Here is a 25,131-nt window from a genome sequence, read left to right on the forward strand (position 1 = left end):
AAATTTCCATGTCATGGATGGGTTTCTGAAGCTGGTGAATGCATGGATAGAAATTCACAAGAGAAGAAGAAAGAAGAAGATAGAAATTTCTGTTATTCAATAAAAGAAATAAATTATGTACTTTGGTGGGTGAAGGATAATGGGGATAATGAATCAAACTGTGACATAAAAATATATAATCTCTGTCCTCTCATCTCAGTCTCTACTGTTGGTTTGCTTGCTTGCTTGTTTGTTGACTCTGTCCAAGCCCTCTTTCTTGTTTGCTTCCCTTCTATACTCTCAGGCTGGCTCTGTGTTTCTCCTTCTTCACTTTCTACGTACAAGCCTAGAAGCCGCTGGTGACTGCGTGATGGCACCCACCATTTTTAATGCAACGCACGGCTGTTCAGCCGGTACCTGCAATTACCATCACTCAACAGTCTTTTAGAAAAGTCTCATTTAAAAAAAAAAAATTCTCATTTTTAATCCTCAAGTTATTTGTCTAAATTATTAATATTTCAGACCGACAATCACCGAATTCCCTCACCACCCATTTTGAGAAAGCAAAAGGGCAGGGAGAAACTGGTCTGGTCTGGTCTGGTCTGTTATTTTGTCTTCTGATTTCCCGACTCCGTGCTGACACCATATCTCTTCTTCTGTAGTACTTTTGCCGTAAGCGCCTGGGCTGTCAGTTTACCCTACTAACCCTCACGTAATTGTCATGCACCTTTACTGTACAAGTCAAACTCCAATCTCACACTTTCTCCTAGCGCGTGGCCTCGCTAATCTCTCTAATTCTTGATTACATTCACCTACAGACCTACTATGTTTTTTGTCTTTAATAATTTTGTTAGGTGCAGTGGGAGCCACGCGCACATGAGGTACCTCGGTGGGACGGGTCAGAAACCCCATGTGTAGTGTGTTTCACAGCATCCCATGTTTATTATTTACTCGTAAAGTCAGAAATCATGCATGCAGGCAGAGGCAGGGGTAACTTGTTTGTTTGATGTTTCTTTTCTTTTTCAAATGTTTTGACTATTTGTGAGGTTGTCTCACTGCTGCCCTAATTCAATCCTGAGTTTTCTGATGGAGGGCCTGGATTAATTGAAACTATCATGATTGTGACATCTCAACTACAGAGACAAACTACAGAAGGCAAACAGTATATGTTGTTTTTATGTCAATAATGGGCTATTGCCGAGAGAGAAAGAAAGTGTCACTTGTTTCACTTTGCTTTGGGGGAAGTAAGGTATGTTGTATGCTAAGCTACACGAACCTTCTTTTTTATACTCTCTAATAAGAGATTAGAAAACCCTATTGTGGAAAGCTGACATGGCAACTATCACATCGTGGAATAAGAACGTAGAAAAGAGAGTTTGTGTAGTGTTTTTCTCCGTTGAAAAAAGGGTAATGATGAGGAGAGTGAAAGAAAAGGGTAATGATGAGGAGAGTGAAAGATGGTTTTGTTTGACTTACAAAGTGGCCTGCTCCAAGTATCCAATACATGTGTAGGTTTTTCGACGACTTGGTGAAACCTTGGGTGCCTTTTTTATCCCCACAATAGAGATTGGTTCTGTCCGTGCTCAAGAAATTATGTAGCCCTTCCCACCTGACAACACAAACCCCCCTTCAACATATATATATATATATAGCAGCAAAAAAGAAAAAGAAAAAAAGGTATGGATAAACACAATTGGAAGAGAGATGTCAGGAGAGTTACTTGAGCTTCTCAATCCATGCTTCTGTCCCCTTGGTTGCACATATAAGATCAAGCTACAATTCATAAAATAACAATCAGAACATTAACCGTATAATTGTGTTTGAAAACTACTAAGAGTGCGTTTAGCACTGTAATTTTAAACTAAATCGCAAAAAAATATCTTTTGAGAGTACGTTTTTTAAAAAATTGCATTTTTCAAATCGCACGTTTTGAAATGACAAATCCAAACGGATCCTAAATGATCCCCCTTAAGTCAACATTAGTTTCCAAAGAAAGCCAGAGAGATGGGTGGTCCAGATGGGAAACCCACCACATGTCTAAACCTTTTAAGTCTTTATATGGGCACTGAGAGTCTGTTTGCTAGTGGCCTTAAAAATAGATTTATACTATTCCTCTCAAAATCAATCTCCAATATTTTTATTTTTTATATCATATCAATCACTTTTTATTACTATTTAAATAAAAAAAAATTACTACAAAACTTTTTTTTCTCACATCAATCAAATCTGCTACAATTTCAGGCCACTTCATTTTTTAAGGCCAATGGCAAACATAGCCTCAGGGGTATTGTTGAGAAAGACATGATGAGAAATCTTACTTGCCCGTTGTACACAGTCACATTCACCCCTTTAGCAAGGAGCTCATCGACCTGTAAAAGAATAAGATAAGGTCTCAATTATATAACATCTTTTATGGCAATAACTGTAACCACCATCTCCATCGATGAATTTAAAAATAAACAAATAATAAATTAATACACGTATGCTCCCATGTGAAACCAAAATGATGCCAAATAGGTAAGGATGAAGGAAATTTGGTCCCTCCATAAAATATCAGTTTGGATGAAAGGTCTGATCTTTCTATTGGTTGTATGACAGCAAAAGAGAATCTTGATTTCTGTGGCTACCAAACAACTGATTGCTTGTTAAGCTGGAAATGGGAATAACATGCAGAAAAAGCAAGCGAGTTCATCATACTTTCACTGGACTCAAGGAAGCCAAAGGAGAGAAATTTAAGATATATTACATTATTCTGTTTTCTATCCCTCACATTTCTTGTTCCAAATAGGCTTAAATGCCACTGATTCATGCTCAATAAGAGTTGATTTGTATGGATAATGCAAAACCCTTTACCCTTTTAACTTCTCCAATGCCAAACTTTTTACCTCATTAATCCTAGGCTTCATGAAATCGCCTTCCAGCTCTGTAAAAACATTGTCTGACTGCCCTCCCCACCTGGAAAGAAAACATTCATACTTCTTTGATGGATTATATAACTTTCAGCAATTTTTGTTGTCCTTTTAGAGAGCAGAAAGAAAACTCACGTCACATTTTCCGGAATCTTAAGCTTCTCTTTAATGGGGCCATTCATCAAGCTATCCAAACCACCACCACCACCACCAGGAGAAGACCTTGACCTTAAGGAACTTAAATATCTTGAATATCTTTTTAGTGCAATCCCTTTTGATAATTCTATGGCTGTGAAGGATGCCACATCGGATCCTGAATCCAATAGAAAATTGTAGAAGTCCTGCAAATCCAACACAAACTCAACATGAAATTAGCAGATTATGATTAATGAGTATGACTCATTTAATTAAATGAGTCGAGTTAAAATTAACATATATAGCCTTATACACCCGTGCTTTGACATAACCCGAACCTAATACGCAAACGCGAATTACTACCCTACAGGTAATTAGTCAATATGGGGTCTAGGTGTACTGTACCACATTATTGCTGCTCCTGCTAATCAGTGACTCAAGTAGCATCCATGATTTGGTTGCCTCAACATATTGACCTTGCTCAATTTGCTGCTTAATCTTCTGAGCTACACTGTATTCTGAAATGGGTTTGTTAGTTAACTGAAAATTTTCCAATACTAAGATAGTTTTCTTCTACATTTTAGTTTTAAGTGGATAAACTAGACCTGTCTGAGTAATGCAGCCCATTGTAGTCAAGCCGAGAGACATCTTTGAGAAGAGGACCCCATGAAAACTGCATATCAAAATTGAAATCTGAACAACTGAATATAAGGGTTTCTATATAACATACTGTAATTCTCAGAATCAATAGTCAAGCTAAAGCATGTGAATTGGACAAATCAAAAACTATGTACCACAAAATCTTCTGGGGAGATCCAGCTGTCTCCTAATACAACTCCTACACATGGAAGAAACATGAAAGTTGCAGTATTAATGATAGATTGAGCACATGAAAGTGGCCCATGTCTTTTTTTTTTCTTTTTTTTTTTCCTCTCCTTTTCTTTTTCAGGTTCTTGATATTGCTAAGTGGAGAAATGTTGCTTGAGAAGAGATTACCTCCCAGTTTAAGCTTCAATTTCCCGGCTTCTATGGCTCTTAGTGCTGACAGTGCAAGAGTGACAGCATATTTCCCACCATAGGACTCTGCCACAATGAACAGAGGACTCTTTTGGAGGCTCTCATTTTTATTGAATATCTTCTCCAACAATGTGGTTAAATCGTTTCCTGCCTCTTCATCGGTTTTGACATACAGTTTTTCATCATCCACAAAACTATATCCGGTTCCAACTGGATTATCCTGCATTACACCGAATCATTTGATTAAAAGAACCAACAAAATTCAAATCGTTTTCTTCATAACAGAGTTCTAACCATGGCTGACTTACCACAAACAGAAGATCAGCTATTTGCAACCATGTCGAATTCCTCGGCTTCAAATCGGTGTCTAATGGCCCAACCTCTTCAAAATTCCCTATCCCAACTCCTGAAGCGCCCTGATTTTGCAGGAAGAAAAAAAAATACAGATGAGGAGAGTGAGTATGAATATGAAAATGAAAATCTGGGAATTCACATATGAAGCATGAAGAAACGAGTATATATGTTTTAGACAATCGTAAAAGCCCTGAGTTTTTTTATTCATTCATTTTCAAAACCAATACAATATATACTCACCGGGCCGCCCTGCAACCAAAGGATGATAGGCCATGGCTTGGAGGCATCCTCAACTCTGTAGGGACTTCTGTAAAGCCACCAGAACATGTGGGCTTCTGTGTAAATATAAACACCCCGTTTGAGAAAATTAAAAAGAAGGAAAATTTATACAATTATGAACCATTTGGCTTACTGGGTCTGACTTCAACATATCCCCATTCCTCTGATCCATCTGTTGTTCTTGAAGCTTCTGCTATTTTTCCAAGAAACAGAGGAGAAAAGAACAGAAGAGAGAAAATAACACCACCCCACTTTCCCATTTACAAAGCAGAGATGTCAGAGATTGACCTCTCCAATTGATCAAGCAAAAATGCTGTAAAGGGAGAGAATATATTTGAAGCTTATTTTGTCTGTGTCTTGAACATTAATACAAAATAGGGGTAAATACATAGGAGGGAGACTTACACGGATAATTTGAGATAAGGTTCTTCTATCAATAGCTTATTAACAACCCACTCGACAGCTTTTAATTGCTTTAATGCAACCCATTGAATCAACAAACAAAATATGGAATTCAGTGGGATGAAAACAATGACAGCTATAAATAATAATATATCCTTGAAAATATTTTTCAGGGTTTCTTTCCTTTTGTCGCCTTATTGATTGACTCTTGATGGTGCTCAATCTCAATTGACAGGTATTATGACACAACTGCAAGGTTGTTTTTATCTCATCTTTAAAGAAAAGAAAAAGAAAGGAGATTGCTTGCTTGCAGGAATGTAGTTTTGTTTGGCAGTGAAGATTGAAATGCAATGCAACTGTTCTTTTATCTCAGATTCTCAGTGTGTGGTTGGATTTTGTTTTGTTAAAAGAATGCCCATAAAGTAAGGGGTTTGAATATCTTATTACCTTTTCAAGTGGAGAAAAATGTGGAAGCTTGGAATATGTATTTTGACTCTCGTCCACAGAGCTTCAAGAATTAAAAATAAAAAATAAAAATAAAGAGACTAGATTCACCCACTCATTGACCAATCACAGTGGCTCCATTGAACTGGTGAACTCCCAATGATTCGTCCTCCACAAATGCAAGCCATTTACTATACACACACATAATAGTATTCTATGTGTGTGTGTGTGTGATTGATTACTACGTTTCCTTTCAAAGCATGCAGCTTTCCGCGGAAATCTATACATTTGTGTGTGATTACTAAAAAAAAAAAAAAACTATATATATGGGGGGGTGGGTTGCCGTATTTTGGTGCTGTATTTTGGTGTTTATTTATTTATTTATTTATGGTGTTTTTATGCAGCCTTTCTGGTGTTTTGTTGCTGTTGTATTATGTGGTTTATCGTCTCTGCTCAGTTGTTGTTTTTTTTATAAGTACATTACAAACCCGCAAAACTACAACAAACAAACAGAAAGATTATGTTCCTCTCCGCTAACAATCGTAGAAGAATTGAAAGGGGAAGAGGAAAAGGGAATGCTGCCAGAGTGAGATCTGGCTGCGGCCCAACGTGCCAAATAGTCGGCACAGAAGTTTGCACTTCGGTGAACCTTTCTAGCTTCCCAAGAGGAAGCAAAGGGAATAGAGTCTAAAATATCAGAGATGACAGAAGAGATCCTCCAGTCTGGAGAAGAATCTAAATGACGAAGAGCTAGAATAACCACATCAGAATCTCCTTCTAGTATAAAACGATCAAGACGAAGCGAAGATGCTAAGGAAACCGCAAGACGGGCTGCCAAGGCTTCTCCCAAATTTGGAGAGCATGATGGACTGATCTGGGAGATCATTGCAATAATATGTCCTTTAGAATCACGACAAACTGCTGCCTGACATGAGAAAGAGTCCCGGATGACAGTATCAAAATTAATCTTGAACCAGAGATTTGGAGGGGTAATCCAATTTTCTGTTGAAACCTGTGTATCTGGATGCCAAGCTTGATAATGCTCAAGTGAGATTTTATTAATATGAGCTGAGACATTCCGAACATCAAAGACAGAATTGTCATGAAAAGCTTTGTTTCTGTAGAACCATAAGATGTCACATGCCACAGAGGCAAAGATTTGGAACTTATGACAGTCCTCTCGAGGGATACCGAGATATCTGCCTGGAGAAATAATCAAATTTATCCATTCCTCCATTGAAGAGAAATTGAAAGCTGTCGAGTCCAAAGGCCAGAAAGAATTTCGCCAGACAACACGAGCAAAAACACATTTGAAAAATAAATGATGCATGGAATCTGTGGCCACTTTACAAAGAGGACAAGAAGTATCAGCAATGGAAGGAAACAATTGACTTAATCTCTCCTTAGTCGGAAGAATATTCCAAGCTATTTTCCACAAAAACAATTGGAGCCTGTCATTGATATTAAGCTTCCATAAAGATTTCCAACAAATAGAGGAAGGATCTATATTGGAAAAGCAGGCAGAAATAAAATGATAGGCTGATGAAGTCGAGAAACATCCTGAAGTGGAAGGAGTCCATATATACTTTGTCTCGGGATCTGATGAAATGCGAATTTTAAGAATTTCATGAGCTGAAACAGGATCAAACAAAGCATGAATGGAAGAAAACTTCCAATTACAGGAAAAAGGATTAATAAGATCCTTAATTTGAAGAGATGGCAGATTGCGATTGTTGGGGAATTTGGGCATAGGCTTGAAAGAAGGAATAGTAGGGATCCAATTTGAAGACCAGATAGAATTGGAAGATGACCTTGAAACCTTTAAACAAGCTCCCACTGAAATATACGGTTTAATTTTTTGAATACCTTTCCAGAACCAGGAGGCAGAAGAGGGATTGGGGGAGGAAACAAAATTCCCATACTTGATATATTTATTCTGAAGTTGCTTTACCCAGAGACAATCAGAGTTTGAGAGCAATTTCCATCCCAGCTTGGCTAATAGAGACAAATTAAAAGCATGCATACGACGAAATCCAAGACCTCCTATATTTTTTGGAAGACAAATAGAGCTCCATGATTTCAATGAGAGATTTTTTGCTTTATCCTTTGGAAACCCCCACCAAAAGTTTTTGAAAGACCTATCAAGGGAAGAAGACAAAGAGGCAGGAAGAAGAAAAGTGCTCATAGCATAAGAAGGAATTGTAGCTGCAATCGATTTAATTAGCACTGAGCGTCCAGCTTGAGACAAAGTTTTAGCTCGCCAACCCTCTATCTTGCCAGAAACTTTATCTAAGATATCCTGAAAAGCTGCTTTTTTGGATCTACCAAAGAAGAGAGGAAGACCAAGGTATTTAGAAGTAGCCGAAGCCGATTTGTATGGGAATATTCCTTGGATACTGGTGATAGTGGAGGCAGCAGTGTTTTTGCTAAAGTGGACCGAAGATTTAGAACTATTGATAGCCTGTCCAGACCAAAGGCAGTATTTATCCAAGCATGATTTGATAATAACTGCTTCTGCAGAAGTGGCTTTAGCAAAAACAATAAGATCATCCGCAAACAAGAGATGCGTAATTGGGGAGCAATTACAAGCAATTTTGATTCCTTTAAGAAGATCATGAGATTCTTGGCGAAGGAGAAGCCGAGAGATGACTTCTGTGCCAAGAATAAATAGAAAGGGGGATAAGGGGTCCCCTTGACGAAGCCCTCTGGCTGGGCTGAAAAGACCAAATGGGCTTCCATTGATGAGAATGGAGAATGAGGGAGAAGTAATGCAGATTCGAATCCAGTTGATCCAAGTAGAATTAAACCCAAGCTTTGCTAGAATATCTAGAAGAAATTTCCATTCCATTCGATCAAAGGCTTTTTCCATATCAATTTTTATAGCCATAAGTCCACCTCGCCCTTTCTTAGAGTTGAGAGAGTAGAGAAGTTCATGAGCCAAAATAGTATTATCTTGAATATTCCTGGAAGGAACAAAGGCAGATTGATAAGGAGAAATGAAGAGATGAAGCAAACCTTTGAACCAATTGGCTAGGAGCTTGGAGATGATCTTGTAGATAATATTACACAAGCTAATAGGTCTAAATTGATCCACAGAAGATGCCCCCAATCGTTTGGGAATGAGAGCAATAAAAGTGTGATTTTGTTGTTTTAGGAGATGGTTTTTCCCAAAAAAATCCCATATGCTTGCAAGCACTACATCTTTCACCGTGCTCCAATATTTCTTATAAAAGAGTGCAGTAAACCCATCAGGGCCAGGAGCTTTTGTGGAACCAATACTGGATAAGATAGAGAAAATCTCTTCTTCCGAAGGAATAGCACAGATAGTATCATTTTCCTCAGGAGAGATACAATTATCAAACAAAGATAATAAATCTTCATCTAAGGTAGGAACAGAAGATGAAAATAAATTCTTGAAATGAGAGGTAAAGCAATTACCAATATCAGATCTATCAGCAGTCCAGTTCCCAGAAGGCATTTTTAAGAAGTCAATAGCATTTCTCCGTCTTTTGATAATAGTTGAAGTATGGAAGAATTTCGTGTTCAAATCTTTACAAGTAAGCCAAAGTTCTCTAGATTTATTCCTCCACAGAGATTCTTCTTGAATAAGCAGATCATCCAGAGTTTTCTGAAAATTTTCTTCTAAGTCACGAGATTGAGAAGATCTGCTCAGTTGTTGTTATTTGTTTTAGTGGAGACTTTGTAGCCTGTTTGGTTTTCGGCAATACTCTCCCTGCAATAACTTCTTGACCATGGTTGTTGCCCTTACCGTTTGAGGCTCTTAACCGAGTCCTTTTGCACCTAGATACCGTTTCGTGCGGCCCTTAGAAAGGCCCGGAACTTTTTTGGAATCATTGCCTACTGTTACCATGTGTTTATGTGTTTTTCCTTGTATTGTCATTTTTGTTTGGGTCTTGTTGTTGGGAAATCCACCCCACTTTATTTGTTTATTTCCCTGTAACCCTTATCCCATTATTGCTTAGAAAAAAAAAAAAAAAGAATTTAATAAAATAAAAATAAAAATATATTAATAACAAATAACACACAAAAAAAAAAAAATAATAATAATAATAATAATAATAATAATAGAAACGAATTATAGTTGTAAAATTCAACAATTTTATAGGTGAAATTGTGAGTCCACGTCTCAACAAGTAAAACCTCCAATCAAACTGTTTGTGTCACGTGAGCCCTCCTGCTCTTATAAAGCCTCTCTCTCTTTTGTTTAACTGAAAACATTAAATATAAAACTGACTTGAATCAAGGTAATACTTTCCTTAAAATAGATGCTCAATTTTTGAAAACAATAAAGCACTTTTGAGGTAAACACCTGGGTAATTAATATATTTTTCAGGAATAAAAAACGAGAGACCCAAAAACTAAATATATAAATAAATAGCTTGTTAGTTCACTTGAGGGGTGTTAAATGAGCAAGCCGTTTGCAAGTGAGTTTGAGATTGATTCGTACTCAACTCGATTATTAAATGAGGTGTTTTGTGAACACAAATACTGGCTCAAATAAATATTAAACGAAGCAAGCTTAGCTCGACTCGGTTACGCTCGTGAGCAGCTCGTATAAGGCTCGAATTGGTGGTTGTTCACATAGTTGCTCATATTAATATAAAAAATTGATGATTTTTTTTTTCCTAATAGCATCATTTTATTATAAAATGATGCATATCCTCTCTCTTCGAAATCAAGTGTCTTGCTGTCTTGACTCAGGCTCCATACTCGGTTAGCCAAACTAAGCAAATACTCATATGTAAGCTGGCTTCTTGAGCCGTTTAAGAGTATTTGAAGTTTAAATTTATAATAAAAAAATAAATTAAATATAAGAGTCATCGGCTCGGCTCGGCTTGACTTATTATGAACTCGAACTCGGAGCTCGATTTTTTGGCTCATCCTTAAACTCGGCTTGAGCTCGAGTAAAATTTAAATGAACCGAGCCCAAACAAGGGAAGCTCGCTCAAGCTCGGCTCGTTTACACCCCTTCACCTGAAAAAAAAAAAAAAAAAAAAAAAAAAAAAAAAAAAAAAAAAAAAAAATTGTAATTAATACTTCACCTAAAAATAATAATAATAATAATAATAATAATAAAATTGTTTCTAGCTTTGTCAACTATCATGCTCAAATATTAAACCATTTACATTCGTACAATATTTCATTTACTAGCATATGATAAGCGGAAAAACATGAATGATGGATCAAGTTTAATTTTGTTAGAAACAAATTAATTTTTAGACCGAACCTCTAGTGCCGTCCTTGCCATTAAGGGTTAAGGTATGGATATAAATAAGTGATTGTTTCAATTTGTGACCTTGTGGTAGATGAATGGTTTGATTATTGTTTCTGAGGGTGATCAATTTTGATAAGTTGTGGATTGGTGATATGAGAATTATGTTTGTAGTGATTATTTGAGTACCTAGAGATATTTTTGTGTTGATTATTTATTAGGTGAAAAAAAAATTTGGGTATACTAAATACATTAGAATGCCCAAATCTTTTATTAAAAATAAGTAAATTAACGTCGTTTACTGATTATTTTTAAAATTTTACATCATTTAAAACTAAACAATGTAAATATTGAATTCGTTAAAAGGAATGACGTAAACATATTGTTGAGTATATATGTGTGAATGCAAGTGATTAATATAGCATGGTTGAATCCAAATTCATAGACTTAAGCTATTGAGACATGTAGTATTTCAAAATACTATATTATGGGATCATTAAAAAAACTCTTCAGACATCAATCTTCTTAACAAATGGTATATATAATAAGACTTTCCAATATGGCAATATATATGTTTAATTACGTACCTTTACTAAGCGAGGTTAATTGTTTTTTTTTTTTTTTTTCCTTAAAAGTACCATTGTAATTAGAGCTGCATAGATAAACTAGTAGCAAGAATAAACCACATACAATGCGACAAGACATTGATTCTATTTTTTTAAGGCAGGTAAAACAGGGAAACAAACATGTCAGCCTCCCAAAAACTCAGAAATGTTGTCTGGATCTTCCAACCAATTGTTACAAGTACTCATCGAGCTTCTCATTTGTTCCCTTTCAGATCGATAACTTCAATGAATTAAGCTCCTGGCCTCTTCAAAAAACTCTCTTGGGCCTAGATGGATATTTGCTGGCGACGGGCGATTATGCCAAGTGGCCGCCAAGGGCTTCAACACAACATAGAAGAAATGGTCGGATTTATTGATCAATCCAAAACAAAAAGGCCAGAATTATAATAAGCATAATATTAATTCAAAACTCATTTACATTGACCTCTCTTCAAATACCAATTTAATAGAAATTAAACAATGATGAAAAAAAAATTAAAATAATACCAGTGTAATTAATAAAACCTTGAGCATTGAACCTTGAAACTGAGAATGATTCAGAGTTTGTGAAAGTTGGCAGAAAACATGGAAATCATTTGAGGCTTTTGATTCTCTCATCATTCATGCATGTGGACTTCCGAGTTTACGGAAAGTTGAAGTGCACATTTGCACCATGGATCACCATCATAGTGGCAGTACACATTTATGGTCCACATGTGTATTTGAATTTTCATTAAGCGTAACAATAGTGAATGTTTCATGTTGTTTAGCTTAAGTACAATTTTAACCATGTGTATAGAAGTTTTTTGGCACCTCTTCCCCTTACAAGCTAAGTTTTGAGAATGAGTTATACATAAAGTTCGTATAATTTGGTATTAGAGCCAATCACTACGTCTGGGGTTTGAGTCAAGGAAGGAGTGGCTTATAGGACAGAGTAAGCTGTCGTGAGCTTTAGTTACAGAACGCGGTGGTATGTTACAATCTTAAGTGTTCCACCTAGCAATTTAAGTACAATCTTAACAAACTGTACATCATAAATTCTTTGGCACCCTCTTTTTACAAACCGATTTTCAAGAGTGGATTTTACTTAAAAGTTTGTTTCATTGGGCGTTTCATTGGGTTAGATCATCAAGGAAGAAGGGGAAGCCTAATCTATTCAATTAACATTGGGGGGTAGGGGCAGTTGTAGAAAAGAAAACAGTTTGGTTCAACCTTAATATTTAAGGTTAAAATTTGTTCGAATTTGCAAACCCCATTGAAATAATTCTAGCTAGAAAGGTCTTTAAGAGGTAGCTCAATCGACTAGGGATCACGCCTCATGAAGCGGAGGTCACTAGTCGAATCCTCTTCCCCCCTCTTGTGTGGACATGTCTTAAAAAAAAAAAAAAAAAAAAAAAATCCCTAACTAGAAAGAGGCCTATGCATGGCGGCCTTCATTAGGCGGTAGTAATTTTATGGAGAAAGTAATCAATGCAATTTAGAGTGTACATATGTAAGCATAAGTGATATGATTAAGCCCTATGTCGTTTAGTGGTCACAAGATCTCCACAAATGAATCAAATGATCCTTCAAAAAGGACCATGATGAAAAAAGTTCTAATGGGACTACTGTAGTACTCGATATTGTGATCACACGTGAAAGGGACCATGGCTCTAGAACGCAGTGTAGCTTTTAAGCAAAGGATTTATAGGAAACAAAAATTGTCTGTTAAGGCCATGCTACTTCTAATGAAGACATCTATATCCAAAAATAAAAATAAAAAAGTCATATTTATAGCAGCAGATTGAAGTCATATTTACGTCATCAACCCCATCTTCTTTCATCCTTTAATTCTATGTGGTGCAGTGCTCTCACAACATTTAATGCATGAGAATTCGTTTTCGAGTTGTGGGAACCACGCTACATATTGGGGATAAGTTGTTGTTTAGACAACAACCCAGCATTAGGCAAGAAATCAATTTCTTTCCCCCACAAGATCAAATAATTTTCCAACTCTCGATTCTTTAGGCTCCACTATCATAATGTGACACTATTAAATGATTTACAATTGGATTCCAACATGGAAAGAAATTATAAGACTTAGGGGCTAATGATGGTGATGAATGATGATGATGATGTGCATTTATAAACCCCTTTTTGCCACAATGTGAACACTTCTTCACATTTGCGAAATTATCGTTGTCTTCCTAACACCGAGGCTCGGGATAATGAAATGAATACTATCTGTTTCATTTGAAACGGGGAGAATGAAAGAGCGGTGGAATTTATACAAATAGATTATGTAAAGTTAATGGTATACAAATTATGAGAAAAGCGTCATGGTATTGGTGTTGTCCTAAGGAATCAAACAAATTAAGCTCACGCGTAAACATATGCTTGTAGGGTCACATTGCTGTAACCCAGCTGTGCTAAGTACCAATTACAATCATTTTTGCCTACAATTAGCTGTCACTTTGAAGCTTGTACGTAGGTTGTTGGACCTACTTCTTCACAAGAATTTATAGCCTCCACGCCACATATAAAGGCATACTTTGTCAATAAATAAATCATATCTTATTGTTTTATAAATACATTATGATATGGTTCATTTAGATTGAAGGGAACGCTTGCATTTTTCACTGTTTAGCTTTTTCTGTGCAATTCATAGTGAATAGGCGCTACTATAATCATGCTTAAATATAATGATTACAGTCGGCCTCCTCCGCTTTTTTCTCAAAAAAAAATTAAAAAAAAAAAATTATTGGGTTAACCATTTTTTTTTCTTGAGAAAAGTACACTTTAGCCCCCCTCCCCCCAAAAGTTTAAAGCGATTTTTAATCCAACCTCTAATGTTTTAATTTTTGCAATGCACCTTCCCCCAAAAAACTTCCAAATTTTTGCAATTTAACCAATTTTATCTCAAAATTCCCATATTGCCTATAATTTTTTTATTTTTTATTAAAAAATTCGGGGCAATATGGGAATTTTATGATAAAATTGGTCGAATTGCAAAAATTTAGAACTTTTTGTGGTACATTGCAAAAATTGAAACATTAAAGGTCGAATTGAAAATCACCTCAAACTTTGGAGAGGTAAAGTGTAATTTTCTTCTTTTTTTTTTTTTTTTTTTTTTTTTTCTTTTATATATATGGAACTTGGAAACCCAACTTTGAGAAACTAGGGCTTGATCCATGGGCCTGGTGATGGAGAATCCAATCTGGGTTCGCTGCATGGAGGGCCTTATTTGGGCATACGGCCCAATTATCTGACTTGCCCCGCAGGGCAAATCATGATGATTCAATAGATAGATAAATGGTTAAAGAAAAGAGGATTATATTACTCATATAATCTCAATCAATGAGATTGATGAACATAATAGGATTGTACTGTACACGTCTTTTAAAAAATTTAAATAATACAATATCATGTACATTATTAAATACACAAATTTTAAATCATGACCATAAAATAAAAACAAATGAATCGAAGAGAATTTTGGTCATTTAGTTTTAGGGGTTTATGCGACCGGCTTGAAAGGAGCTTGGGGAATGACCCGACTACCCTGTGGTTTTGTTAGAGTGTTTGACCACTCCTTTGGTTGGTCAGCCATCAAATTCTCTTTTTGCAAAATTACCCTCATAGAGTATCATGTCAAGCTCTCTAACATAAATAATCGAGATCCATGTGATCTCTAAAATAATTTTATGGATTTCAAATATAAATTAATTGATGTTTATAGTCGTTGCGTGCACCCATGAATTTTAATTAATACATCATGCCATTTTGAATTCTTAAATGCAAGATATACAACCTATTAACTCATTTAAGAGGCTACCTGGAAGACAACCATTGAGCTCTTCCCACGTGGCATACACGTCATCATGCATATATGGTTTGTTTTGACTTTTCTTTTCATAAAAGGCTTCCCCGCCCGAACGCAACCTAGTTTTAGCCCTTTTCTTTATATGTTCTTGTCCTTTTGTTAATCCATTGTCTTGTTGATGAATCTTATGTTACTCTTTCTGGTTCTTTAAACCCTCTCTCTCTCTCTCTCTCTCTCTCTCTCTCTCTCTGTGGATTTGTCAAGAAATCAACCTCGATAATGGTAATTAATACACAATTATCAGGCTTTATTCTATTATGTTTCATGGCTTATACTTGTTGGTGTTTTGTTTTGTTTTGTTTTTGAGTTAATTCGTTCAAAAACATGCAGGAGGCAATGTTGGTACCACCATGGCTTGAATCCTTATTAGCTAAAGAATTCTTCTCCGTCTGCTCCGCCCACAAAAATGCTCCCCGTAACGAGTGCAACATGTTCTGCCTTGATTGCCATAATGATGCATTCTGCTTCTATTGTACATCAACCTGCCATAAGGATCACCTAGTTATTCAAGTGGGTAATATTTTAATTTTATTTCTTAATTTTTAGTTCATTTTCTTAAATTAATTGGGGTTGTATATACAAATGTATAATGCAGATTAGGCGATCATCGTATCATGATGTTGTTAGGGTGGCTGAGATTGAGAAGTTTTTGGACATTAATGGAGTTCAGACTTATGTGATAAACAGTGCCAGAGTTCTCTTCCTCAATGAGAGACCTCAGCCTAAAAATACTGGGAAAGGAAGCTCTCATTTGTGTGAAATATGCAGGAGAGCTCTCTTGGAACCCTTTCGTTTTTGTTCATTGGGATGTAAGGTTAGTTTCCATTTCCATCACCCGCTTCAACGGATTTCGCTTAGGTGTTGTAGTTTTTTCAATGGTTCAGATATAATTCTAATTTTCGTTCTATTTTTTTTTTTTTCGATGAATAATTTAAATTTTTCATGAGAAAGATCAAGAGAGGGAAATTAAATTTGAATGCACATGTTGTATTTTTTTTTTTTTTTTTATGGCACCTAAGCCTAATCCAAAGTTCATCAAATTAATGCATAATTCAAATAGTTTTGTGATGATTATTTTTCAAATCTTAGGTTGTGGGAATAAAGAAAAATGGGGATTCTAGCTTTATCTTAAGCATGAAGAATGAAGAAATGAAGGAAAGAAGGGAAGGAATACAAGGAAGATTGGCACAAAAGGAAGAAGAAAAATTGCGTGAAGGCATCCAACAAGACATGTACCGAAGCACGCCTCCTCCACCTCATTCCAATTCAAGAAGAAAGGGAATCCCTCGTAGGGCACCTTTAGGGCCCTAATGTTCCAACAACTTCCACATCCACAGCTCATTTCTCACAACCCCCACATGTGGATTAATTATTAATTTATTGTCCTAAACAAATGGGGAAGTTGTCCTATGGGTTAGGTTTAGGTTACTTTTAATTAAGGATGGGCTGCAAGTTATGAATTGTTTTGTGAGCGCACGTGTATTGTTGTTATCGATTGGAATATATAAAGTTGGACCCGACTGGCTTAAAGGAAATTCAAATTAATTTTATAAAGTTTGATTGCCCATAAGATACTCATTATTGATTTATTGTAATAATAGAAGGGAAGACTCATTATATAATAGTTTTGTTTTGCAGTCATGATTCATGCGGAGTATTCCTTATGTGAGTCCGTAAGAAAATTCCATTAATAATTTGGATTAATAAATAAAGTTATGGCCATATTGAAGTACCTAATACAATATAAAAAAAAATAAAAAATAAAAAAAAAATAAAAAAAAACTTTTCAAAAAAAAAAATACAATATAAAAAAAAAATTAATGTGGCCAGAGGGCCAAGTAGGAGAATATAAGAAATTCCCTAATAAATTAATGTGTGGCCCACATACCTTATATATATGATTTAACATGGTTTAATTAAACACAAATTAACAGTTTTTGGTAATTATTAAAAATAAGAAATTATTTGTTGAACTACCCCTTGTTGGAGTCCAATTCCAATTTCCTTGATGGGAGAATAGTTTAGTTTATAAATAAACTATCTGTGTACTCTATCAACAATACATTATTAGGCATAGGAAAAAAAAAAAACTTTCTTTAGGGTTTCATTTGTTGGGATTTTCTGCTCAAATCAAAAGCATGCTTGAACAAAATATTACTAGAGGTATATATATATATTTCCAATGTTCTTACATTAATTCTTTACTTGCATCACTATTATTTATTAACAGCATGATGTTATTAATTAATTTATGAGACATGAAAGAACTAATATAAGGAAGCATGGTTATAAAAGCACATATATATGTTGAAGAACTTAATTATTATGTTTATTACGATCATAAATCGTTTTTATGACCTGATATTTCATTTTAAGAGAATAATTTTGGATTCTATGACCATAAAATTAAAGAACTGGATGTCGGAGGAGATTCCCAATTGTGTAATCTGCTACTAGCATTTGAAGGGGAAAAAAAAAATGGTCTTCCAAAGCACGATATATAATGTTGGTGTACGGAACCAACAATAGTCTCAAGCCGCCTTTCAGAGAGGAGCTCCATTTGCAAAAGAGGTAAAGAAAGTCAGAAGCCCACCGACCCTAGAGGGTTGGAGGGACTCCAACGCCCAAGTTAGTAAGGGGCGTGAATGAGAGCTCTCTCAAGTGAGCAGAGTGTTATTGATAGTGTACAACAGAATTGAGATTTGTTTACCTTAGGCCTTATATAGGTCTTCGGGTTGTTAGCTATTTGGGTCGCGTAGTGGCTTAAACCCGTTGGGTCACTAAGTGGTTGGGCTTGATCTAGGGTTGTGAGTCTTCTTCTTGGGTGGATATTTACTGAGTCCTCCAGGAGTCCACCAATTCTCTTGGATGATCGATTAGTACATCATTCCATAGAAATTTTGAAATGTGTGCCCTTGAGGCTGTGGTTGTGCCTTCCGTGAATTTTTTATTGGCGAGGTATCCAGGCCCTCCATATGGCAAAATGTTAATTAATTGTCGTGAGTGAGGTTTTGTATAAATTTTAAAGCAAAGAGCTATAGATAGAATTACCATCTACTGATTGGGTTTTTGGTATCTTTCACAAATCTTATGTTACAATATGTAAAAGTCTTGTAAAATTAATAAATATTGAAATTATAATATTGTAAGGTTAGCATCATTTAGAAAATTTCATGAACATTGGACTTGATACAAAGGGAAGTAAGCAAGTGACGCCAATCTATCAGTCTATATATTGTTTCTCAATAGAGGATATACAGTGGTTGATGACTAATAAATTAACGCTCATTTCAAAACCTTAATCTATAATAAATAGCGAATTTAAAGTACCATTCAAACTCCCTTCAAAAGGAGCTATCTAGTAGACTACCGTTCAAACACCACTTCTAACACACTTCAAAGATTGCTCGAATACACTTCTAACAAAACAGATTTCGGAATCCTTCATTCGAATGATGCTTTAACTACAAACATCTCGCTCATTAGTGTCAAGATTATTAGCAGCGACAATAAAGTCGTCGCAGCTAGTATACTACATATTATTAGCGGCGACTTTTGTGTCGCTACTAATCTTGGATGCAAAAGAGAAAAAAATAATAATAATATTAGCTAATGAACTTTTAACAACACTACTATGATACTACCATGCACATGGCTCAAATTGATGATAAGAAGTTGAATTTAATCATATAATATTTAGTTTAAATGAGAAAAAACGTTAAAGTCAAAGTGCAAACTCATGACATTTATTATAATATCATATTAAATCATCAATTATCTCAAAAACTTAAACATATAGAAAAGATACAATTTAATCATTAAGTTAATTATCTGCTATCTCTCATAGTCATATGGTTAAATGGTGACGAGTCATAGTTCTTCAAAAATTTGTATTCACAATCTCAGAAGAGACCCCCCCGCCCCCAAAAAAAGGAAAAAAAAAAAAGGAAGAGGGTCCCATACATGCTTGTCAAGTGGTCTATTTTGCTTCTAATATACTTTCTTTCTTTCTTTTTTTCTTTTAAATGGAAGTTTGAAATTTCTATACAACGTTTTCTCTCAAAATGGCGAGAAAATTGCCTAACTAGTGTAGTTTTATGTGTAAAAAATTAAAAAAATAAAAAAATGGAAAGGAAAAGTAAAAAGGAAGTAAGAAAAAGGGGAATTAGTATATAAGGATAAATGCAAAATTGACCCTTATGGTTAGTCTAAATTACAAATCACTTCCTGTAGTATAAAAAATAATTTATAGCTCCTTGTAGTTGGCCTCAATTACAAATCATCACTCCATGTGGTATAAAAAATAATTGATAAGTCTTCAAGGTAGGCCAAAATAACAGTTTACTCCCTAAAATCAATTTCCGTTAAGTAACTTAACAAAATCTATTACTTTGTCACGTCATACTACAACAATAAATTAACCTAATCTCTTCTATCCCTGAAATTTTACTCAATGCGTAACACCCTTACTCATTTTCATCTTCCTTGCCATGATTTGGGTGCATTTTGCAAGAATTTGACAGTCGCATTTTGTGAAGTGGCTAAGGAAGATGAAAATAAGGGAAGGTTATGCACGGGGTAAAATTTTGGGATATAAGAGATTAAGTTAAGTTACTGTCGCAATATTAGGTTAATTTACTGTAACAGTATGAAGTGGAGTGAGGACTAATGTGTATTCTTAGCTGGCATCGTAAAATTATGTGAAAAATCATAATTGTTATTTTTTAAAGTAAAAAATTAGGTGTCACGTTTTTATTGGGTATGATATGGCAAAGTAGCAGATTTTGTTAATTACTTAATGGAAATTGATTTCATGAAGTAACCACAAAGACCAATTTTACATTTATCCCTAGTATATTTTGGAAAATTGTAACACGATTTGAAAATATGGAATAACATTGAGAAAGAAAGAAGGAATTCCACCATATTGCATAACAAGAAAAATAACAAGGGAAATTATGGTGTTGTGAATTTCAATTTTCTTTTTAATATATATTTAGATTTACATAAAAAAAAAAAAATTAATGGATTTTTTGAAAATTCATTTCATTCCTCAATGAATTACTATTCCTCTTTTTTTTTTCTCTTTTTTTGTGTGAAGAAAAATGGGTATTCCTTGTCGTAAATGAATAGTTATTCTTTGAAATGGTACGCAATCAAACAAAAGAACATTTTTAAGAGTCTATTATGCGTACCAAACGAGTCCTTAGTTTCTTTATTATTTTGCCTAAGCGAGGTCTCTTTTCACTTTCTCTATAAATAAACCTCTGGAGTTGACGGGCACCCAAGGCATTGGAGTATTTTGAAAAAATAAAATTTGAGCCCTTTTGGCTTTTGAGAAGAATAATTTTCTTCTTGTTCGCTATATATCCCTTTTGGTGGAATTTCATAAGGTGGTAAGCCTCTTTAATTATCTCACTCTGTTTTTCTTTGATGGATTTCCATATGATTGTATTAAATTTTCAATCCCCATTTATCTAACATTAGGTCATAAGAAGAATTCATTGATTTAATAACATTAAGAGGATTATTTATTTATTTGTTTATTTTTTATGGCAAAGTGGAAATCATTGCCATCAAAGTGAAGAAGCACACATCAACAAAGTGGGCGTGGGACTATTGGAGATAACTCTACAACTGCAATTGATCCTCATCCACAAGTCAAATTCATGAGATAAACAAGGATTCAAATGGAATATAACATTCTATTAATAAATGAGGAATTCCACTATTTAAAATTGAAATTTTAATTGACTAGTAATTTTAAAAGTCACATAATTTTTTAAAAATATATAAATGATACAAGAGATTTTAAAATTACTAATTTCGAAAAAATACGCTTACAAAGAGAGTTGCTCATTTTGGATAAAATAATAAGCTAAATTAGCTGTACAGCGGCCTATGTCCGACCCGTCACACGTGGTGGATAGGGAGCTGCTCCAGATTAGCTGAGATTTAACCTATGAAGAGACATCGGTGCGGATAGTTGACGACGAGGATGGAGAAAGATCCCTATGGTCAAGGTGACGTGGAGATCATCGAATGCCTATAGAAGCTTCATGCATGGGAATTAGACACGTATGTTTGAGGAACATCAAATGTATGGAACAAGGTATGTCAGAAAAATAAGATATTTAGGGAATAAAAGTATCATTGGATTCTCTGCATATATATTGCTATCTTCCTTCTTGTTGCATATTGTTATTGTTGTGTATATGTATGGCACCTATGGCTTCAGCATTTTGTCGTCAGACTCCGATGTGACCTTTGATTACCATGACGACCCGGAGAATATGTTGAGGTGTCGGAACATGATTTGTCTTCATGATTGCTGTGGTAGCACCAAATATCCATGCATTCAGAGAAAATAATTAATGGCTTTGTTGATGGCCATAATGGATATTATTATGCATGGGCTTCCCCAACATTTGTGTTTTTTTTTACATGAGTTTTTGGTCTATATGAATTTTAGTATGCTTGAAACATAATGTCGGCAAAAAAATATCTTTTAGTTCATCAATTATGATTTATGCATAAACTATAAATTGTTTTGTAGAATAATTTTTTTTAACAGTTAGATTTCACGAATATATTGAAAAATTAACAACACGAGTAGCATTAATTCATCCATAGGCATGGCCGAGTCACTTTTTTTTTTTTTTTTTTTTTAAAGGGAATCCATATCAGTCTTATTCATAAAAATTATCATGAGTATAAAGCTTTTACAAGCAACCATAGCCAAAGTTACGAGGTTACAAGCGTCATAGATGACGTATTACATTCCAAACCCAAAACTAATCCACTAACCCATGACTAAGCTACATATTAAAAAATAGATCTGTGCCAAACAGACTCAAATTAATGCATGTAGTGCTTATTCCTCGAAACTGAGGGTAGACAAACCCCCAACCGAAACTCTTTTTACTCAACTTGAAAGCCAAGATAACGTTTACGTCCACAACCCAACGGTCTGGACCATAGCAAATAACCTAGAGAGCATCAAGCATACAAATCAAGAGAGGTAAGAGTCTTATTACAAGCAAAAACAGGAAATAAAAGCGTACAGGATAGTGCACAAAAATTTTATTTCTAGCATTAATGTTTTTTTGACCGAAAAGTCCTCAAAAACTGATTTATAGGACTTAATCTCGGTCTGGAGAGAAACTCCACTGGCTTAAATTTTTCATAAAAAGGTACACATTTACTACTTGTTAAGGGCGAAAATTGGGCTCATATTAAATTAATATCTTAGAACATTTGTTTGATCCATTTTGTTTAGGTTATGGGCATTGAGAGACGTTTTTAGTTAATTGGGTCTAAACTAGTTATGTCTATGCGCCTGATTATGTGTTTTTGGACTTTAGAATTAAGAAACTAGTGAGGACTTAGGAGAAGGTCTAAAAGGGTCATTCTTGTCTTGACAATTCCTAGATTTTAAAAGTTGGAGAACAATTTTAGAAAATTCTGGAAATTTCTAAAAATAAAATAGGCCAATAAGTGATTTTCTAAATGAAAAGTGTTTTCAAAATCACGAAAGTCCAAAGAAAATAATTTCGACAAAATAAATCTTTATTTGTTTAAGAGTTTATTTTTGGATTAAAATCCAAAATAAAATAGGGGGTTTAATTAAAGAAACTCCCTAAGCCTATTTTTACAAATAAAAATTTTATAAGGAGGAAAAGCCAAGAAATATCTTAGTTTTGAGCCAACTTCAATTCTAACTAAAGTTAGAGTATGTTTAGACTAAGACATTGGAATTCGTTGGACCTATTTCAGCTAAGACTAAGATAAGTTATATTCCTTACCCCTTCTACGTATATGTTTTATGTTATGATTGTTAAATGGTATTATATATATATATATATTATCACGTGTTATGTTTTTATTTAAAGAATATTATGATGAATTTTTTACAAAACGTACATTATGATGTCACTCGAGTAACACGTGGTACCCTATGATCCTAGAGAAAGAAAGAGAGATTTTTGAAGAGGATAAAAAAACCCTCTCATATTGCCCTTAGATTATGAGAAAATTAAGAATTTAAGAAATGGAAAGAGAAAAGTTGAAGGCATATGAAAAGGTGGTTATTTTATATATATTTAACCTAAGACATTAGAGAAGAGACAGCATGGTCCTGGAGATGGCGATGGAGCGCAACCCACCAAAGTACGGGTGGTCCATAATCATGGTTGGCAAGCTGAGTCATCCATAGTTATTCAGCTGGTAAGAAGGCACGTTCATAGTCACAAATGATGCCATGATTTCAAAGATTGAATCGCGCAACCTTAGTATGTGGGGCACGATAGTCTGAATAAACCATAGTAAGACAAGAATGAAGAATTTTTCCTATGTTTCAATTTTACAAAGAAAGAATTTGTAGAGTTTCCTTTTATTGGCAAATAAATGATCTTCAAGAAAAATGTTTTAAATAATTTTTTTTTCCCAAAATTGATTGGGAGTACAAGTATGCTACTTACTAAGACTTTTTTTTTTTTTTTTTGGGTGAGGATGAAACATAAAAGATTACACAAATATTTTTGTGTATTTCTCTGCCTACCTTTAAGGTATGACAATGGTTCTATTTATAAGCTTTATTGTTGTATAGTAAATACAAGATAAGGAATTCAAATGTACAATTGAAAGATTACAATAACAGATGTATTTTATCTAGAATTATGTTTTGTATTTAAATGACTCTTAGTTGGTTGTTGATATGATCTTTGCTATGTTTGTTGACTCTAATTTTCAAGTAGGGTTTTTTTGGTAACCGTGTTGCGTTGGGTAGACAGCGTGCACTTTAAGACCATATGTGCATCTTGTTAAAAGCACATCTTTCATCTACAATATTTTTTCAAACCAGTCATAGTACCCACGTAAGGCTATTTACGCTTTTACCCTCATTTATTTTTTTTCTCCTTTGTTTTTTTTTCCAGACCATGACATCTTCCCTCTTCTCCCCTGCGATGGTGTGTCTTCTCCCTCACTCTTCTCCCCTGTGATGTCTCTCTTCTCCCTCACTCTTCTCCCATCTTATCCCCCTACCAGCCTACCAGTACCCATCTTCTACCCGAATCAAACTACCTATGCCTTTGACTCTTTTTCCAAAATCAACCTGCATTAGAATCTTCCTCTCTACCTCAAATATTTCTGCCATAAACGACAAATCCGCATCTTCCTGTAGCTTTACCCCTCTTCTCTCTCACGATTCTCCCTCTTCTCTCTCACGAATCTCTGCATGAACAATCACTTCCATCTTCTCATTTTTCAACAAACAGAGACACAAACACCTATGCCTGCTTTTCTCGATGTCCCCTACTCGCTTTCAAACGTCCTGAGACAAAGCAAAGCTTTTGGCAGCATATCTAGATTCAGAGATTTTATGGGTTTGTAGTCATGTGCGTCATAGACGAACATAACTTTCTCAAACTCCATAAATTGGAGATGTCGCCGCTCAAAAAACCTGCACTGCCCTCCACATCCGAAGCTCAGCCTATTGTCGGTGTAGCCAGACGCGAGAATCGGTGGGCAACACCTCCAACCATGGCTCCACGCACAAGAGCACGATCTGGTGCCCTGGTCGTCGATGTAGCCAGTGTGGTTCCTAAGGGGGCATCGCCTGTGTGTTTCCGATGTGGGTGTCGCTATTGTGGTTCCGTGGTGGGTGTCGCCGATCGACTTCCAGGGTAGGTGGGTGTTGCTTGTGGAGAGGTCAGCGTCAAGGCATGGCCAGAGGATGAAGGTTTGGGGGTGGGGGGAGAAAGTCAGATAGGGGAGGGGTACTGGTAGGCTGGTATGGGGAGAAGATGGGAGAAGAAAGAGATCGCAGGGGAGAAGAGTGAGGGAGAAGAAAGAGCTTGTAGGGGAGAAGAGAGAAGATGTCGTGCTCTAAAAAAAAAAAAATTAATAAAT

General features: G+C 35.2%; 2 protein-coding genes across 2 annotated transcripts; one reads left to right on the forward strand and one right to left on the reverse strand.

Annotated features, from left to right (window-relative positions):
- Nucleotides 1–76: 76 nt before the first annotated feature.
- On the reverse strand, nt 77–5,305 carry LOC132163504 (serine carboxypeptidase-like 51). The gene is made up of 14 exons (XM_059573813.1): nt 5,079–5,305; nt 4,807–4,986; nt 4,635–4,729; nt 4,349–4,456; nt 4,020–4,260; nt 3,818–3,861; nt 3,629–3,696; nt 3,429–3,534; nt 3,024–3,229; nt 2,865–2,934; nt 2,298–2,348; nt 1,700–1,752; nt 1,456–1,588; nt 77–396 (listed from the first exon to the last, which is right to left on the reverse strand). The coding sequence occupies exons 2-14, from the start codon at nt 4,931–4,933 to the stop codon at nt 307–309; spliced, it is 1,392 nt and encodes a 463-aa protein (XP_059429796.1). The 5' UTR covers nt 4,934–4,986; nt 5,079–5,305; the 3' UTR covers nt 77–306.
- Nucleotides 5,306–15,360: 10,055 nt separating this feature from the next.
- Nucleotides 15,361–16,734, forward strand: LOC132164592 (protein RGF1 INDUCIBLE TRANSCRIPTION FACTOR 1). The gene is made up of 4 exons (XM_059575128.1): nt 15,361–15,441; nt 15,550–15,729; nt 15,815–16,033; nt 16,309–16,734. The coding sequence occupies exons 1-4, from the start codon at nt 15,439–15,441 to the stop codon at nt 16,528–16,530; spliced, it is 624 nt and encodes a 207-aa protein (XP_059431111.1). The 5' UTR covers nt 15,361–15,438; the 3' UTR covers nt 16,531–16,734.
- Nucleotides 16,735–25,131: the final 8,397 nt, after the last annotated feature.

Source organism: Corylus avellana, chromosome ca10, assembly GCF_901000735.1.
Source record: "Corylus avellana chromosome ca10, CavTom2PMs-1.0".
In the NCBI taxonomy this organism is placed as follows: domain Eukaryota; kingdom Viridiplantae; phylum Streptophyta; class Magnoliopsida; order Fagales; family Betulaceae; genus Corylus; species Corylus avellana.